This window comes from Daphnia pulicaria, chromosome 7, assembly GCF_021234035.1.
Source record: "Daphnia pulicaria isolate SC F1-1A chromosome 7, SC_F0-13Bv2, whole genome shotgun sequence".
Taxonomy (NCBI): domain Eukaryota; kingdom Metazoa; phylum Arthropoda; class Branchiopoda; order Diplostraca; family Daphniidae; genus Daphnia; species Daphnia pulicaria.
Window position 1 is genome coordinate 13,358,661 of NC_060919.1, and position 12,232 is coordinate 13,370,892.

General features: G+C 41.8%; 3 protein-coding genes across 3 annotated transcripts; all 3 read right to left on the reverse strand.

The window, feature by feature from the left end:
* Positions 1-392: 392 nt before the first annotated feature.
* On the reverse strand, positions 393-2,552 carry LOC124348366. Its single transcript, XM_046798560.1, has 3 exons — positions 2,480-2,552; positions 1,797-2,316; positions 393-1,710 (listed from the first exon to the last, which is right to left on the reverse strand). Exons 2-3 carry the CDS (start codon positions 2,301-2,303, stop codon positions 532-534), a joined length of 1,686 nt encoding a protein of 561 aa, XP_046654516.1. The 5' UTR covers positions 2,304-2,316; positions 2,480-2,552; the 3' UTR covers positions 393-531.
* Positions 2,553-4,627: 2,075 nt separating this feature from the next.
* Positions 4,628-7,059, reverse strand: LOC124348506. The gene is made up of 2 exons (XM_046798733.1): positions 5,994-7,059; positions 4,628-5,904 (listed from the first exon to the last, which is right to left on the reverse strand). Exons 1-2 carry the CDS (start codon positions 6,975-6,977, stop codon positions 4,651-4,653), a joined length of 2,238 nt encoding a protein of 745 aa, XP_046654689.1. The 5' UTR covers positions 6,978-7,059; the 3' UTR covers positions 4,628-4,650.
* A 960-nt stretch (positions 7,060-8,019) lies between these two features.
* On the reverse strand, positions 8,020-10,320 carry LOC124348744. Its single transcript, XM_046799016.1, has 3 exons — positions 10,253-10,320; positions 9,299-9,818; positions 8,020-9,198 (listed from the first exon to the last, which is right to left on the reverse strand). Exons 2-3 carry the CDS (start codon positions 9,806-9,808, stop codon positions 8,020-8,022), a joined length of 1,689 nt encoding a protein of 562 aa, XP_046654972.1. The 5' UTR covers positions 9,809-9,818; positions 10,253-10,320.
* Positions 10,321-12,232: the final 1,912 nt, after the last annotated feature.

Consider the following 12,232-nt stretch of genomic DNA (forward strand, 5'->3'; position numbering starts at 1 on the left):
TTTCAGCTAAAACCACCAACAGTTTGAACGAAGTTTTGACGCACGTTTTTTACAGGAAAATGAATAGGTTAAATGAGGAAGTAAAAATGGATTGAAAGATTAGATAATGACCCTTGATTAATGTTGACTATTCATTTTGGTGGTGGTGAAGTGGGTTGAGCTATAGTATCAGTTTAACGAACACAGATCTTTGTTTCGTTGGAAACCAACAAGAAACCAGAAATGCTCCATTTGATTCCCCAAATTTATTAAAGCATGCTGGCATCAATTATGGTCGTCTCTCCTCTTCCTGTGGGACCCAGTTACAAATTATTTTGCTTATCCCACTCGTTGATTGATCGAGATTATACCGAAAGTGATAGTAGTTAAAATTTCTATGGCGAATTAGAAAAAAGAGTGATTACATATTTTATTCAGTAATTTAGAGGTTTAACATGTACAGAATATTACCACATGCCTTTCATACTATTATAATTACAAGTTGCGTGTAGAGTATGCTTAATTTTCACCTTCCGACACATCTTGAAAGAATTAGACTTGTATTTGCATCTTCAGAAATCTGTCTCCATCTTCCATTATGTCGTTGGTCAACTTAGCCAGCAATAACAGTTCCTCCAAACTCTTGATTCTTTCTGCCAATCCTTTTTGACATTCTCTCTTCTCGTTTTCGATCATCATCCGGATGTACTCTGGAGTCGTGAGCGGATTGCCGTGCAGCGCATTCTTTTTGAGTCTGTTGTTCAATTCCTTGATCAAGTCTATGCTTTTGACAATGTCCGTTTTCAGAATGTTAAGATCGTTTCTCAGTGCTGTCACCAGCCCTTCGGCGTCCATCTTCTTTCCTTTGGCCTTTTCATACCTTTCCCGCATCTCCTCCAGCGTGTGCGTCTCCTCCACGTCTTTGCAGATCCAGCGGAACTGTCCTTTTTCGTGCTCTGTGCTTAAACAGTTGCACATTTTACACACCGGATAATTTGCTTCATTGACCGCATGTTGAACACCAAGCGCAATCCAACCAAAGATTGGAATGACAGCAAATCCCTTTGTAATTTCGCAGAATGCTTCACAATGAGCGATCTCAGTACTGGCGTTGCAGTGGCCCTGGCAAGTCCTTTGGCAATTTTTGCAGCTCAGCGCGTTCAAATTAATAGGGTCTTTGATGTTCTTGGCGACTTTCACTCTGATCTCAAAATTCTGATTGGCGTCCACTTCCATTTTGTGCAACTCGATGAAGGATTCTTTCGTTCTCAACTCCTCCATTTTAGTCAAATGCTTCGGGATGACGTCCTGCATCCACTTGAGTTTCATTTCCAATTTTTTTCTGTACTCCAAGACTTCTTTCGTCATTTGCAACGATGTAGTTGGCATATGTAACAGCTCGTCGAAGAAGGTCTTGAAATTCTTCATTCCGTTCTTCCACAAGCTGGGTGACATGTCGTCCTCTTCATCTTGGTTATCCACGTAAAGGACGCCGTTGTTGAATTTCTGGTGGCATGGCAGCCCCTTTGAGTCGATACGGCAAGGAAGCCCGGCCTCTTTGATGGCATCCAAGACTAGCGGTCGCTTTCCGTCGGTGAATGTGGTGAGGAATCGGATATTTTCTTTCACATCTTTGCCGAAGATATTTAAAACCGAATTGAAAATGTATTTTTGTGTAACTGTCAGACGGACGAGTGCGGATTGAACGACGAAGCCAATGGAGTCCAATTCCTTGATTTTATAAATTTTAAAATAGCGTCATTAATTTCATCATTTTCCCGCCCCGCTCAAGCACATAGAATGAGTTTAATGCATACCGCAATGCCATTTTTATCTTTGAAGAGTTTTTCGATGGCCGTAGTAATTTCCTTGTCTCGCGCAATTCCGCCAGTGTCGCCAAATCCCGGCGTGTCGACGATCGTCAGCGAAAAGGGAATGCGGAATCCTATTCGGTAATGGAGGTCGTAGACAGTGACTTCTTGGGTTTGACTGTGAGCTTGTGACCCTCCTCTGAGATTTTCGTCGACGAGAATAAAGCGGAATAGATCGTCCCATTGGACACCAAGGACATAATTGACCATGGCGTTGATCCACGTCGTCTTTCCCGACCCCGTGGCTCCCACCACCAAAATAGTTTTGCTCGTATTACATTCAAATGGATTCTTTCTGCCAAACGAGTATCGCTTGACAATGGCGGATGCCTCTGAAAAGTTGGAGTTGTCTTTTAAAGGTAATTTGCACAACTTCATCTGATTCTCGTGTCTGACATCGGTGCATTGCTGTACGATGGTAGTAGCAAGTCTCTTAGTTTTTAGGTTCAACATTTTTATCTGCCAACTAAAAACAAGAAAGATAAAATTAGGAAGCGAATCTTTAAATACTTATCTATAAAAACATAAACTTCAATTCTTCTCAGATTGTATCAGTACAATGATTGACGTAAGATTCTTGGCCAATTTAGGTGCGTGAAATGCGAATGTAAAACTAAAGTACGGCTTACAAAGCGGAGTTGGTGGTAGTGTACCAGCAAGGGGCGATGGCTAAAGTTTAACTGATTGTGTCGAAGGCAGATTTGAGACTGAAAGTTAGTCCATTCAATCCCATTGCTTTTGTACCAGTTTTTCGTCGAAACAGGTTTTAATCACGACCCCCTTTATCAGCTGTGCCCACTTTCCCAGCCGGTTGCCAAGTAAAAATAGTGAACTTCTCATCATGTTCAAGATCACGGCAAAGAATCAAGCTGCTGTAATTGCATTCAAGTTTATCTTCCATTGCTCTTTGCACATGTTAAGATTTTCTTACCAAATTCAAAAAGTGCTTCAATGTTGTCATGCTCGATAGCTTTCGAACGAATCAGAATGACTAACGGAACCTATCCAAAGATTCACAGGACAAATTAAAACTTGTTTGGCGTAACCAAGTCACATTATTGCCCCTGTCGGACTCGAAACCTATTATAATTTAGGATGTTGAAAAATGTGATTGTATAATCAAATATCGCGAAAATGAAATAGTCTTTCTATTTGAGCGAGCAAAGGAGTAACAATTTCATGACTGCCAATTTGACTTTTCAAGCTTTTTTCATTATCATTAAGAAAAAAATAAAATTCTGATGAAGTTGTAAGAAGTGGCTTTATCATTGACGTCAGTTTTCCTTGTAATGGTTCAGTGGCTGTTCCGCTTTTGTGGTGGGAAAAGGGACTGTAAGGGGTTTTCCGTTTTTAGATACATGACGCATTCGCCTTAAGGAAAACAACTTTCACCAAGAACCAGTTTGGCGGGGAATCCTATTCCCCCCTACCGCCACTTTCCTTATAAGCGTCAAATGTCACCCATTTCAAGGAAGCTCCGAAATGAGCGAAATCTTCCGAACATGGCAATACAACAGTGCGCTTTCAAGTTTTGGACGTCAATGGATATGCAGATTTTATTTTTATTGTGTCAATGCTGAAGCTGCGTCATCATTGCGACGTCATTGTTAGTTGTGATGGACTCGTATTGGCTATCACCGTCCGAGAAATCTGCACTGCTGCAAAAGGATGGGGAGGCGCGTAAGGAATAATTTCATATTCTTCATTAGCAAGGCGAATACCACCGAGTTTTCAGATATTTTAATAGATTTCGCAATCGCAGTTCCAGGAGGGCAGCTGCGCACGTTCTTTTGCAGCGTCGATTCCTTTTTGGAAAAAAAGTTTCATATTTGGTGGTTAGAGCGCCACATAAATTTCATTTGACTGAAAATAACACAAAAGAGCAGCTTGACCACCCATCGCAAGTCCGGTTTGATAACCTGTACTCGGCAGCAGTTTCATGATTAGTGTATTTATTTATTTTATTATTAATGTGACTATTGCACAAGTAATTGTAGGCCTACATTTCTTTGTGGCTCCTTCCCAGTTGCCCACATTTTTTTTAGTCATTTTGACGGTTCACTGTGACTGTATACGCCAATCATCTCTTTTCCTTACGTTTGGATTAATTTTCAGATTTTCCCTTTGCTAATTACTACAATATTATTATCTAGGGCTATACAACATCATTTGACTGGTTCTTCTAATAATACGGATGTCGGGCTGCTGTTCTCTTTGCCCATCCTTGAATCCCCAGTGTACACTCATGTGAGTGTATATCGACGAGGATGTGCTTTTTCTCCCGATTTCTCCATCTTGGGACCACCGATCGCCCAACTCCGGCCCAACTGTAGATCTCTGCGGACGGAACACCTAGAGATGTCCGGCAGCAATTCTTATAGGGTTAGCGTGTAATTTAAATTAGGTAGGGTGAAATTTAAATTATTATTATTTTTTTTCAATTGCCCTGTGTCATGCGTTCGTGAGATGCGGACAGGGTCTTAGATTTATTATTTACGGCGATGTTGAATTTAAATAGGTTTTCCCTCCTTGCCCGTATCTTTTGATCTAGAACAAATCAAAATGTATCTTTTGGCGTCCCGAGTTAGGTGCGAATTAAGACAGAATACTTTGATGGAAGCTCATCTTTTAGGTCTTTTTCGTTTGAATTTGCGTTGGCATTATATACTGGTTGTAATAGACTGGGAATTTTTGGTGCATGTCGCCTCTTTATTATTAAAGACAATTAACAATTGATAATACAATTCCAATATGGCAATATGCGATTCGTGGATTTCACAACTTTTGATGCGCAGCATCATTAGCACGCCGTGCTGGATGAAGTGAACTGCTTGGTGAATTTGTTATCATCATCGATGTCGTTGCTGTTGCCTTTAGCCGATTCCAGCAGTTCCTTCAAGTTATTGATTCTTTCCTCGCATCCAGGATTTCGGACTCTCTCTTCAGTGTCCATCATGATTTGGATGTATTCATATGTCGAGAGATGATTGCCGTGTAGCGCAATAGTCTTCAACTTGTTTTGCAAATCAGTGATGACATTCATGTTCTTGATGGTTTCGTCTTTCAGCTGATCAACTTCCGCTTGCAGGACCCTCTCCATGGCTTCTGCGTCCATCATCTTCTTCGTTGCGCCTTGGTAGTTGTTGCGAACGCCGTAGAAGGTCCGCGTCTCATCCTCCACCATCAAGACCCATTTAAAGTTTTCGTTTTTGTGGTGGCCATTGGAACATGCGCCAGGGCAGATCTTGCATTTGGGCGACATGAGGTTGGTTACTATATTTTTGGCAGCTTTCACCACCGTGTCCATGACGGCGCTCAAGACGGAATCCTCGCTGGGATTACTCAATAAAGACGTCACTGTTTTCTTTGGTGAGATGATCTCCTCCAACTGCCAAAATACCGGGCAGAATCCCGTCCACGAACTGGGGTGGCAAGGGTAGTGGCACGTTACTTGGCAATTTGTGCAGTTCAGGGCTGACGAACCGTCCATGTTCTTCTTCACCTTTTTGGCGACTGGCACTTTCATCTCGAAATTCTGGTTCGCGTTGACTTTGTCTTTATTCAGAGCGACGAGCTGTTTGGTCGTGCGCAATTCTTCCATCTTGATGAGTTGATTATTGATGCCGCCGAGCATAAAATCCCGATAGATTTCCAGTTGCTTTCGGTGTTCGATCACTTCGTTGGTCATTTGCAGCGATTTGGTTGGCATTTCGTTCATTTCTGCAAAGAACATGTTGAAATTATTCATTCCGCTCATCCATTCGATACGTGACATGTCGTCGTTTTCGTCATCCATTGGCTGGATGTAGATGGCGCCGTTGTTGAATTTTTGGTGGCATGGCAATCCCTTGGAATCCATCCGGCACGGAAGTCCGGCCTCTTTGATGGCCTCCAAGGCTGGCGGTCGCTGTCCGTCGGCAAAAGTGACGAGGAATCGGATATTTTCTTTCACGTCTTTGCCAAAAATGGAGAAGATTGAGCTGAAAATACATTTTTGCGAAATTGTTAGACGGACGAGTGCGGATTGAACGACGAATCCAACGGCGTCCAATTCCTGCCATAAAAATCGACAAGCAGATTTTTTAAATACAATTTGAAGAAACTGATTTTACGTGTCAAAAGAAATAATCGTGTTGCATATACCTGAATGCCATTTTCATGGTTGAAAAACTCTTGTATGGCCGAAGAGATGTCCTCGTCACGTTCCATCCCGCCAGTGTCGCCAAATCCCGGCGTGTCAATAACAGTCAGTGAGAAAGGAATGCGGAATCCCTCGCGGTAGTGCAGGTCGTAGGCGGTGACTCCTTGCGTTTGGCTATTGGCTTGCGATGCTCCTCTGAGATGTTCTTTGATCAGCATGAAACGGAATGAATCGTCCCATTCGACTCCCAGGACGTAATTGACCAGGGCGTTGATCCACATCGTCTTTCCCGATCCCGTCGCGCCCATCAGCAGAATTGTTTTACATGTTCCACCCGTTAGAATAATGTCGCTGGGTTCGCCGAAAGAGAATCTCTTGATGATGGAAGATGACCCAACATAAGCTGGGACTTGTTTCACTTTTAACTTGTACACAGTCATACCCTCGACGACCATAGACTCGGTGCATTGGTTTTTCAATTTAATCGGCAGTCTTTTCATATCTTCGCAAGTGAGTGAATTGCGCTGGCTACCGGAGTCTGCCCAGTTTTCCACTGGTTTTTGTGGCAGTTGAATGGGTTGTGGTGTGGTGATGCTTGAAACTGAGGCAGCCACTTGAACCAGCACATCAGTAGTCAACAGACCCAGTTCGGCTTTTAACCGCCGGATAGTGCTGGGAGAAATAGCGTTTGCCAGGACATCTCCGTAGAGTAAATCATCTTTGACGTCTTCCGAGTCAAGTAAATTGTTGGCCACTAGCAAATAACTGTAGGCTCCGATTCGATTGTTCTTGACGATGTCGACCAATTCGGGTGAGAGTAGACGAACGGCTTTTTGATTGAGAAATGGAATGATGTCATTCAACGAACTTGAACTTTTTTCTTTGACGATGTCAAAGTAGCTTCTGATGATTTCGCTGGTGTCGACACTTGCGTCTTGAAAGAGTTTTTCCAGATGCTCGACGTGATGCTCTTTCCAGCCATTCATTTTCTACCTGCACGCGTGCGCGGTGAAAGTATTTCGGCAGTGAAATTGCAGTAGTCCAGTTGGCAGTGTACGGTAGGAGACGATGGCGACTCGCGACTGTGGCCTAAATCGACTTGCGACTAACTTTTATAGACCGACGAAACGCTAAAAGAGTTTTACATATATATATACTAGATTTGACTGAAACAGGTTTCATCATCGGGATCGCGGGATCCCGAAGCCGGTGAACGAGTTATTTAACTGGGGGGGGGGGGGGGGAGGGGTAGGCGGCAGCTTTTGCCAGTGACGTTAGTTTGCCAAGCTTTTAAAATTCAGTGTTCCAAATTGGTATTACTGACCATATATATACAACGTTTGTGATTTCCATTGACGCGAGGATGAAAAAAGGGAATATTTACAACTATACTTGGCAATACCTATCGTCCGTCCCAAAGAAAACAACATTCACCAAGAACCCGGATCCTCGGGGAATCCCATTCCCCTCCCCCCTTCCACCTCCCATTCTCATTTTAGAGTTAAAAAATCAGTTGAAGTACCCCGGTATTTCTAGTTAGTTGATCCCGATTTGATCTCGTAAAAGTTGTCACATTTTTGCATTGCAGCACAATCAAGCGAAATAGGAGATGTTGGCTCAATCTCGTCGCATCGTCTGCAATCAGAAATCAAGTTCTCTCTTATCCCTTCTCAATGAAATGCATTCAATAACTTGAAATTGAAATTCCTGCTAAGAGTTAAGTGGTTGAAAAATTCCAAAATTCCAAAAAAGACTAATGAACTGATTTTCACATGCCGGGCTAAAGATTGGGTATCTTTACTTTGCTAATAACTTATTTAATTGTTTATGATAAACTTGATGAGTATGGACATGGACAACATGGAGAGAAGAGTCAGTGAACCTCGAATGGTGTCAAATAACTGTAAAATGGTGTTTATTTTCCAATTGCAGCGTTCGCAAGCAGAGCGATTTCACATTGTATTCAGAAAAATAGGGTTCCAACATATAATAATTGAAGATAAGACATGTTTGTTTATTCCGCAAGAATCAGACTCTCAACTTATCCTTAAGAAATTCGGTTGCATTTTCCACTATGTCTTTGGTCATCTTGGCCAGCGGTAACAGTTCCTCCAAGCTCTTGATTCTAATTGCAAAACCGTCTTTACGTTCGTTCTTCTCATTATCGATCATCATCCTGATGTACTCGGGAGTCGTGAGGGGATTGCCGCGCAGCGCGTTCCTTTTCAGACAATTGTTAATTTCTTTGATTATGTCAATGCTTTCAACGATGTTCTTTTTCTGGATCTCGACATCGTTTTTTAGGGCTGTCACCAGCCCTTCGGCGTCCATCTTCTTTCCTTTGGCCTTTTCGTATTTTTTCCGCATCTCCTCCAGCGTCTGAGTCTCCTCCACGTCTTTGCAGATCCAGCGGAATTGTCCTTTTTCGTGCTTTGAGCTCACGCACTTGCAGATTTTGCATAACGGATCGGTGGTCGCATTTACCAGATGTTGAGCAGCAAGCGCGAACCAACCCCAAAACGGAAAGGCAGCGCACTGTTCCGTAATTGCACAGAAGGCTTCACAATGAGCGATTTCAGTACTGGCGTTGCAGTGGTCCTGGCAAGTCCTCTCGCAACTTTTGCAGCTCAGCGCGTACAAATTGATTGGGTCTTTGACGTTCTTGGCGACTTTCACTTTAATCTCAAAGTTTTGATTGGCGTCGATTGCCACGTTTTGCATCCTGACGATTTCTTCTTTCTTCTGCAACTCCTCCATTTGTGTCAAATGTTGCGGGATGACGCCCTGCATCCACTTGAGTTTCATTTCCAATTGGTGTCTATTTGCCAAGACTTCTTTGGTCATTTGCAGCGATGAAATCGACATTTCTGACAAGCCGACGAAAAACGACTTGAAATTCGTCAATCCGTCTTTCCATTCGATGGGTGACATCCTGTCCTCTTCATCTTGGTTATCCACATAAATGGCGCCGTTGTTGAATTTCTGGTGGCATGGCAGCCCCTTCGTGTCGATCCGACAAGGAAGCTCGGCTTCTTTGATGGCCTCCAAGACTGGCGGTTTTCTTCCATCGCAAAAGGTGACGAGGAATCGGATATTTTCTTTGACGTCCTTGCCAAAAATTCCCAAAACCGAATTGAAAATGTATTTTTGAGAAACGGTTAAACGGACGAGTGCGGATTGGACCACGAATCCAACCGCGTTCAATTCCTTGAATGATAAATATTTTCAATTATTTTCAATTTAATTATCTCTTTCCCCAATGATATTTAATAGATTGAATAGATTAAGGTTTAATAAAAATGTATACCACAATGCCGTTTTCGTCTCTGAAGAGTTTTTCGATGGCCGTAGTAATTTCCTTGTCTCGCGCAATTCCGCCGGTGTCTCCGAATCCCGGCGTGTCGACGATCGTCAGCGAAAATGGAATGCGGAATCCATCTTGGTAATGGAGGTCGTAGGCTGTGACTTCTTGAGTCTGGCTGTTGGCTTGTGAGCCTCCTCTGAGATTTTCTTCGACGAGAATAAAGCGGAAAGGATTGTCCCATTGGACTCCCAGGACATAATTGACCATGGCGTTGATCCACGTCGTTTTTCCCGACCCCGTGGCTCCCATCACCAAAATCGTTTTGCTCGTATTACATTTCAATTGGTTGGGTTTGCCAAAAGAGTATCGCTTGACTATGTTGGATGCCTCTGAAAAGTTGGAGGTATTTTCCAATGGTAATGTGCACAACTTCATCTGATTCTCGTGTCTGAAATCGGTGCATTGCTGTGCGATGGAAATGGCCAGTCCATTATTTGTTTTTTGGTCAGCCATTTTTATCAAACTAAAATAAATAAATAAAAGCAGGGAAGCGATAATAAATTAGGAATGATGTTCGTTCGTTGATTTTTGGACTAAGTGAATTAGTATTTTCTGATTGCCCTTCTACGTCCCCTCAAAGAAGTGATCACTATCCATTTTGCATATAGTGATCTGAAAGAATGCTTGACGATATACCCACACGGTAAATGCAGTCACACAATTACACTTTACAATTCACATTACAATTTTTTTTTTACTTTGAAGTAAAAAAAATTTTAAATCAAGAACCAAATTCCCATAATCCCATCACTAATTAAATAAGAGTTCTAAACATCAGCTCTTCCCCCTCCTGTAAAAAATGCCTTGAAATATGTGTTATGACGACGACTAAATAAACTTGAACGATTGACGTGCTTGAAAATGCAAAGGACCCCCAAACATATGTGTTGAACTTACAAAGCGAAGTTGGTTTAGTCTAGTACGCGTGCAACAGGTGACTGTGAGGCAAACTCTGTCCAAGAACTGGCTTGCTAGATTCAACAGTTTCATATCCTTTATATAGGAGTTTGGTTTTCTCAACAGGTTTCATCTGCGACCCTGGAGCTGCTGAGCCGACAGTGCCAGCTGAGCGCAACTTTCTCAGATTGCCTTGTCACAAAGTGTTAATTCTGCTCCTTTTTTGTTTGTGTTGGCAAAATCGATTCATCTTTACGGTTTGATGATGCTTTCTAAACATAAGAGAAAGGAGAGGGGGGAAAAAGTGACGTCTTTTAAGTTTAAAAGATCTAACAAAAACAATTTCACGCAATAGCCAAATGACTAAAAAATCCCCGCAGTTCGTCTATCTTTGGCAAGCAATTAACTACTTGTCGGAGATGCACAGTGATGCATTAGAAAGTTGCTTTTTGTATCTGTGAAGAAAATACGTGATCGATCATACTGGTCTAAAATACCAAGGAATTCCGTATAAAAGTTTCAAAAAATATTTGTGTTGTTTGTGCGAAAGCGGCGTCAATGCAAATCTGAACAAGATGGAGTCGTCCCATAATGACTATAATATAGGAAAGTATATCCATGATGGCTGCTGCTGAAAAGCTTGACTTGTTCTGTACATGTAGCCCAGTGATTGACCCTTCTGACTCAGACTGCATGGGTGACAGATTTGGATTATCCCAAATATTTGGTGAGTTATGCTTATTAGCGAGTTTATACGGCGGTTAATTGTCGTATTATAGTAGTTACTCTGCGGCTGGAATGCACTGTGAATATTTTACTTTGTTCTGTGTTGCCATTCCTGGATGTAAGTTGTACCGCCGGATGTGGATTTATTGTTAACTTGGCCAAGTTTGGCGTTTTCGACCAGACGTAAAATAAATTTACAAAAAGTTTCACCAAGAACCGGAATCCCGGGGAATCCTATCCCCCCCCCCACCATGACTTTCCCAATAAGATTGAAAACGTCTGCTCTCTACCTCCAAATTAAGCTCAATTCGCCGTGCATGGCAGTAAATGGCACACTTCCAAGGTTTTGTCGTCACTGGACGTAGACATTTTGTTTCTTAATTTATAGACATTTTAATCATTTAATGAGGTGAAGTAGGACTCGCTGTCACTCGGAATGACGTCACCCATGGTTAGCTTAGTTGAGTTATTGGAAAACCAATTTCATGCCGATCGCGACTTCCTTCTTTCATTGAGATAGAACGGTTAGAACCTATCGAAATTCATTGTATTGTGGAGAAATTTGACTGTAATGTCACACAGCGGCGGTAGAGTACTTATTCAACATAGGCTACTTAATAAAAGGCCAGTTACACTTATTTTTCTATAGCACTTAAATTTTGTTCCTACTTATCTGTAATTTACAGATCAGTATTCTGTGCAGATAAGTAGGTTAACATACCTACCTATTTCTGAAATATAAGATAAGGCTGCTATGGGTAGGGGAGAGTGGGGTGATCTGGCGTTCGGGTCGGATGGCTCAATTGATTTCTTGATGGGTTAGAATTGCAATAAGATATTGAAAAAATCAGGAGATGTAGATGTTAGTAATGCGCATCTTAAAACCAAATTTCATGGCAGTACGACGAACGGTTGAGAAATGAAATAAATTTTTCGTCTTAAAATTGGGTCGTCCTACCTTGACTTTTGAATCAAATATCGGCTTTCCCGATTACTTTAAAATTATAAAAAAATATGGAAAATATTCTACGTTATCTCCTCTTTAGTCCTGTTTAGTTTGTTTTATATTTACAATAGTTTAAATAAGATATATTCAATAATATACCAAGACCCCTTTGTTGGGGGCGCATTGGCCACACAGCGTCGGGGCTTTTTGGCTTACATAAAATTGCATATGATAGCATTAAAATTATTTTTGGTCAACTTTTTTCGTGTTTTTAGTCAACTACCATACTTATTTAAGCTTTCTTATTG